This window comes from Hipposideros armiger, unplaced genomic scaffold, assembly GCF_001890085.2.
Source record: "Hipposideros armiger isolate ML-2016 unplaced genomic scaffold, ASM189008v1 scaffold_888, whole genome shotgun sequence".
NCBI classification, from domain to species: Eukaryota; Metazoa; Chordata; class Mammalia; order Chiroptera; family Hipposideridae; genus Hipposideros; species Hipposideros armiger.
The window spans coordinates 175,598-182,074 of NW_017732238.1; the positions used below are offsets into that span (position 1 = coordinate 175,598).

General features: G+C 39.6%; 1 protein-coding gene across 3 annotated transcripts in view; it reads right to left on the reverse strand.

The window, feature by feature from the left end:
• Positions 1-6,477, reverse strand: part of PDE6A (phosphodiesterase 6A) — a 59,371-nt gene that overhangs the window by 26,049 nt on the left and 26,845 nt on the right. For all 3 annotated transcript variants that reach the window (XM_019630082.1, XM_019630083.1, XM_019630081.1), the window contains exons 6-7: positions 4,936-5,000; positions 61-127 (exon numbers count right to left, since the gene is read on the reverse strand). In XM_019630082.1, the coding sequence (XP_019485627.1) occupies positions 61-127; positions 4,936-5,000 (132 nt within the window). The remainder of the gene's footprint in view (positions 1-60; positions 128-4,935; positions 5,001-6,477) is intronic.

The following is a 6,477-nucleotide window of genomic DNA, read 5'->3' on the forward strand; positions in this document are numbered from 1 at the left end:
TGAAATCCTTTCACTCTTCCACCTGGTTCAACTCTTTCCCTTCGAAGTTGCATTACTTACTAGGCCATTTTGGGCAACGTAAGTGGGGAGACCGCTTGCCAAAGCCCAGTGGTCAGGAGGTGGATTCCTGTAAAGACCAAAGACAAATGGTAACTTTTGCTGTAAGAATAGTTGGACTAAAAACTTAAATCTGGGTCTTTTCCTTCCCTCTACTCTCTGGTGGCTGCCAGCATCTGCTTACATTCACTAGGCCTGCACGAGCCTAGTGATCTTGACTCAGTATCTTAATGTCCAAATTTAGACACTGAGACAAGATTGATAAACTACATTTTATTGACTACACACTGAGTTTGACTATCCAAGAAGAGAGACAACATTCGTTCAATAGATTGACTGCTGAGCAAAAACAGAAACCATCATTTTCCTCCATTAATACTTTTATAGAGAGTTAGCTTAATACCATAGAGAGAGTGGGAAAACTCATTCATGGTGAGCTCCTATCACCTACCAAGCATGAAGCTAGGTGCTTTACATGCTTATTTAATACAACAGTATTACAAATATGGGGGTTATTATCTTTTATTTGTTTATTGTGAGGAAAGGTATACATGTGGAAAAATGCATTAAAATCTGCATCAATCGTTTATCTGTGAACATCCATGAAACCACACTCACGTCAAGAACAATGTTGTTGGCAACTTGGAAGCCACTGACCTGCCTCTCCCAATGGCAGCCTTCTCCCTAACCCCAAAGGTAACAATTGTTCTGGCATTGTAAGTGATTTTCTTGCTTTTCTGTAGAGTTTTACCACCTAAGTATGCTTTCCAGTGCCCTCTAGTTTAATATTGCCTTTTTTGTAACTTGATTTGGATGGAATCATACAATATATAATATTTCACTTAGCTTCTTTTTTTTTTTTTCTTAGCTGAGCCATCCTACCACCTGTTGGCAGCTCAGCGGCAGCTCAGCTTGGGCGGGACTTGAACCGCTGTTGCTCACAGCTTGCACTCTTGAGCGAGCTCTTAACTAACTGAGCCACTTAGTCAGCCCAACTTGGCTTCTTTTTTATGTTGCTGTATTTCATTCTTTTTATTGACTTGGAGTTTTCCCTTGTATGACTGTAGCACAATTTATCCATTCAACTGTTGGTGGACATTCCCCCTCAGTTTGGGGCTCATATAAACAGTGATGCTATGACCAGTCTGGTATACATGAGGCCAAACTGTTTTCTGAAGTGATTATACCAATCTATACTCCCATCAGCGGTATATTAGAGTTTCCTTTGCTCCATGTCGCTGTCAATATTTAGTATTTCAGACATTAAAAAAATTCTTTTTAGAAGATTAATAAAGTTCTTTTTTATGAAGATACTGTCATGTTTTTCTTAATGTAGCAAATGATAATTGATTAATTTTTAAAAAATTTTAAACCAACCATACATTCCTGGAATAAACCCAACTGGGTCATGATGCATAGTCCTTTTTAGTTATTATTTGCTAAAATTTTATTTAGGGTATTTGCATCTATGTTCACAAATGAGCTTGGTCTGAATTTTCCTATTTCATACAGCCCTTGATGGGTTGTGGTATCAAGTTTATACTAGCCACTTTTTTTTCTATTCTCTTGGATTATTTGTACAAGAATTGCATTATTTCTTCCTTAAGTGTTTAGTAGAACTCACCCCTGAAGGCATCTGGGCCTGTAGTATCTTTGTGGGAAAAGTTTGATTTATTTTTTTGCTCTAAGACTGTTATAGTTTTCTATTTCTTCTTGCTTTGTAGTCAGTATGTTTTGTTTTTCTAGCAATTTGCCTATTTCCTCCAGATTTAAAACATTTTTGGCATAACATCTTCTTATTGCCTTTTTAACATGTGTGTCATTGTAGTTATGCCCTCTTTTCATTCCTGATACAGCTCGTTTGGTTTTCTGTTTTTCTTGTTTGGTCTTGCCAGGAATTTGTCAGTTTTATTCATCTATTCAAGGAACCAACTTTCGGCATTTGGTCATCATTTACCTTTTTCTATTTCATTAATTTCTGGGCTTATCTTGTATTGTTTTGTTTGATTGGGTTTATTTTTCTGCTTGTTTGTTGTTAATTTCCTTTTTTTAAAAAATGAAAGTGTATTGGGGTGACAATGGTTAGTAAACTTACATAGGTTTCAGGTGTACAATTCTGTAATACATCATCATATGTCACATTGTGTGTTCACCACCCAGAGTCAGTTCTCCTTCCATCACCATATATTGGATCCCGTTTACCCTCATCTACCACCCTCCTCCCCTGTTGTTAATTTCTTGAGCTGATGTGATCACTAGCTTCTGTCTGCCCCTTCACATCCACGCTTGCTCCCCCCGTCCCAGGAGGCCAATCTGTATGAACTACATCAACAGGGCTCCTGGCCTCCCAGCTTCTGGCTGAATTTGGCCCAGTGCAGAGACCTGGCCAAAGACTAGAGGAAGTAGGACAGTGAGGTCAGGTTATTTATTTCCCTGGGTCCTCCATGGCAAGGTTGCTTTGGGCTCACTGTGGTCCTTGACTGAAGGGCAATGCTTCTCTCAAGGTGTCCTGCTCTATATGACTCTGACTTCTTCCAGGTTCTAGCAACCACCCTTTGGGCCCAGGAGTGGTTACAACAACGCTGCTACCAGCACATTCTCTTGTGGTTCCCATCACTCCACCCACACCTCTGTAATGTGTTCCTTTGTACATAAACCCTAATTTGGATATGACACCTATTATCTGTTGGGACCCTGGTACAGGTGGGTACACAGTTCATTACTTTATGAGCTTTTACTCTTTTCTAATATGTATATTTAAGGCTGTGAGTTTCACCTTAAGCACAATTTCACTTCATCACATAGGTTTTGATATGTAGTATCTTCATTATTTTTCAGTTCAGAATATATCCTAATTCCCATTGACTTATTCTTTTACCCACGGGTTATTTGGGAGTGTATTCTTTTTCTTTTTTTTTCAGAGAGTAATTCCTAGTTTCTAGTTGCATATGAGGATTTTTCCAATTAGCTTTTAGTTATTGGTTTCTAACATATTTTCATTGCGACCAGAGGACAGTCACTGTATGATTTCAATCTTTTGAAATATATTGAGGTTTGCTTTATGGCCCATTATATCACCACTTATTGTAATTGGTCATGTATGCTTGAAAAGGCTTGAAAAAGAGTATTCTATAATTTTGGGAATAGGGTGCCATGTTCTCTGTAGATATCCATTAGATTTTTTGTGAATTGTTATTCAAATATTCTATATTCTGTTTATTTTAGTCTGTTTCTCATATCAATTAGCAAACATGGATTTCTCTATATCTTCTTATATTTCTGTCAGCTTTCGCCTTTTTTTGTTATTAAGTGTATGCAAATTTATAATTATAATATCTCCTTGTAATATCAAGGTGAATTGAGCCCTTTATCATTAAGAAGTGATTATCTTTGGGCCGGCTGAGTGGCGCAATGGTTAAGAACTCGCTTGGGATGCCAGAGGGCCCCGGTTCGGATCCCGCATATGAGGGCCAGTGAACACTGCCCTCCACAGCTAAGATGCTGAACAACAGCTCAACCTGGAGCTGGGCTGCCGTGAGTCGCCGGCGACGGCGTAGGCTGCAGCCCCTGTGGCAGTGGGTTGCCATGGGCTACCGTGTGTAGCCAGCAGCCAGCGTGTGTAGCCAGCAGCCAGCGTGTGTAGCCAGCAGCCGCAGTGAGCAGCCATCCAGAAGCCAGCGACTGATCTGCCTCTCCAGGGAAGAGCGCAATGATGGTGCCAACTTGGGCAAGTGAAGCAACGTCCTCCACAACTAGATTGAAGAACAAAATGACAGCAACTTGTCTGTTCCCCTTCCCCAATTCCCCAGCACTGTTCCCATCCCCCCAATTCCCCAATTAAAAAAAAAATCTTTTAAAAAAAAGAAGTGATTATCTTTATCTCTACTAATGCTTTTTGACATAATGTCTATTTTTATCTGATATTAATATAGTTACATCAGTTTTCTTTTGATTAGCATTTGCATTGGTGTATTTTTTTTTTGTTCTTTTACTGTCATCCTCCCTGTATTCTTATTTCCTAGATAGGTCTCTTGTAAACAGGATATACAGTATTTCTTCATATCTAGGAAGTCATCAGTTTTTTGGCAAACTATTTCTTATATGCAACAGAGAAAGATAAAATACTGCCAATTAATCTGTGAAGGTATGCTTTTTGAACTTGTAATTATTATTTTATTAATATCATCAGTGCTCTTTCAAAATTTAGACATAGATTTTTATCATATTTTATACTTTTTCCTGTCTTTTTGTGCCATTCAAAGCAACTTTTGGTTTCAATGCTGAATCGTAGTATAATCTCTAAGTTATTTTATAAGGCAATTAAATTCAATGTGGATACAACCAACAATGCATATAACTCAACTGAAGTCATAGCAATACGAATGGTTAGGACCAAGTTCACGCATAGGCAGGCAATAACCAATACATCTGACTATAACCTGACTGACAGCCATTGTACAATGTCATTGTTTCCATCTAAGAAATATCAAAAAGTAGAAAACTGTGCATCTTAGAATCAATGAAATGTGAGAGATTTCTTTCTTATCCAGACTGGCAATTTTTGTCATTTAACTGGAACATTCAGTGGATTTACATTTAAAGTAATTACTGATGTATTTGGATTTAAATATCATCTTGATGTTCACTTTGTATTTTTCCCACCTATTTTATGTCCTTTCTAAACTTTTGTGTTGCCTTCTTTTGGTTTGACAGAGCATGTAATTATTATTCAATTTTCCCCTCTATTAGTTTATATGGCATATACTATGGCAGCTATTCAGGGTGTTTATAAATATTCTAACTCTTACTTCCTTTGGGGCACATGATAGGGCAGCATTCACTGTCCACTTGGAAGTTGGGTATGGTCATGTGACTTACGGGATTACTTTGATGTCTTCTTTACCGTGCAGGATGTAGTCAATGACCTTGTAAAAGTTGATTTCCTAGGCAAAAGAGATAGAGAAATATATACCTTCAGTGTCTGAGACAGAACTTCAGCAAGAGTGTGTCCATGAGACAGGCCTTGTTCTTTATCGTGTGCCCCGGGGTTTTGCAGAAGCACCAGCCTGACTCTCTAAAGGTGTACCCCGGCTGCCTCTGGAGTTCACTGTCCTCAGCTGACGCTCAGGGTTTAGTGTGCTCCTCCTTAGATCTAGCTCACAGTGGCCAAGCAGGGGCTGGGATCTGGGGGCTGGAACGAGGAATGGGAAGTATTCAAAGGGGATCTGGAGTTTGAGTACTAGGAGAAAGAGAGAAAGACTGCTGTTGGGAGTCTATAGAGAAAGAGAGGTAGAAAGGAGGCTCCTGGCCCATTTAGAATCATTGTCAGCCCAGCCATCCTCCATGCCGGGCTCAGCTCCACGGTCACGGCCCCTTTTTCATTCATTCCTACCACTTAACTGTTCTGTTTGCTATGTCAGCTCTTCCAGACCTGTTTTCCCAAGCATGCCTCTTGCCTCCTAACTCACTTTCCTCTTTTTTCCTCCCACTTTCTTGTACCATTAAAACTCCCATTCTCTTAGAATAGATCTGTTCAATTACACGATTTCCTGACATGTAGTTGGATACTGGCAGTTGGCTCCTTTCCTTCAGCTCTCCATGGAAAATTCCATCACCTTATTAGATCCTTTGAACTCCCAGGTGTGACAGGCAAGTCAGTCACCATTCAAAACTGGGAGACATGAGACCCAGAGGGAAGGACGCCTTTATAGTAAGTCAGTGAGCCAGGACCAAAACCTTGACTTTCACGCCCAGTGCTCATTCTGCTATGTCACCTAAGGTTAATAGCTTAAAACAGTGTTTCATTCTTGGCATTCCTCTCACCTCGAACAGCACTATTCAAAGTGTGGTCCTTGGACTGATACTTGTCTGCCAACTGTTTGTTGCCATTCCGTGACAAGATACAAACAGAAATTAAGAGTTGGCATTTAGAACCTTTTATAGTAGTTTGACTAAGCTAGGTCTGTTGAAACTAATAAACGAAATAGGTGGGGAGGACTTACATTTTGCATGTCTTTATAAATTTTTATTGTTCTAGTTATATATTTTTTTAATTTTTTTTAATTTTTGTTTATTTATTTATTTATTTATTTATTTATTTATTTATTTATTTATTTATTTTTAGCTGAGCCATCCTGCCACCTGTTGGCAGCTCAGCGGCAGCTCAGCTCAGGCCGGGCATCGAACTGCTGTTGCTCAGAGCTCAAACCCTGAGCGAGCTCTTAACCAACTGAGCCACTCGGCCGGCCCCTTCTAGTTATATATTTTAACACATTTTGAAATGTACCAGTCCAAAGTGGATTAGAAATTTAAAAAACAGAAACAACGGGCCGGCCGAGTGGCGCGATGGTTAAGAACTCGCTTGGGACGCCAGAGGGCCCCGGTTCGGATCCCACATATGAGGGCCAGTGACACTGCCCT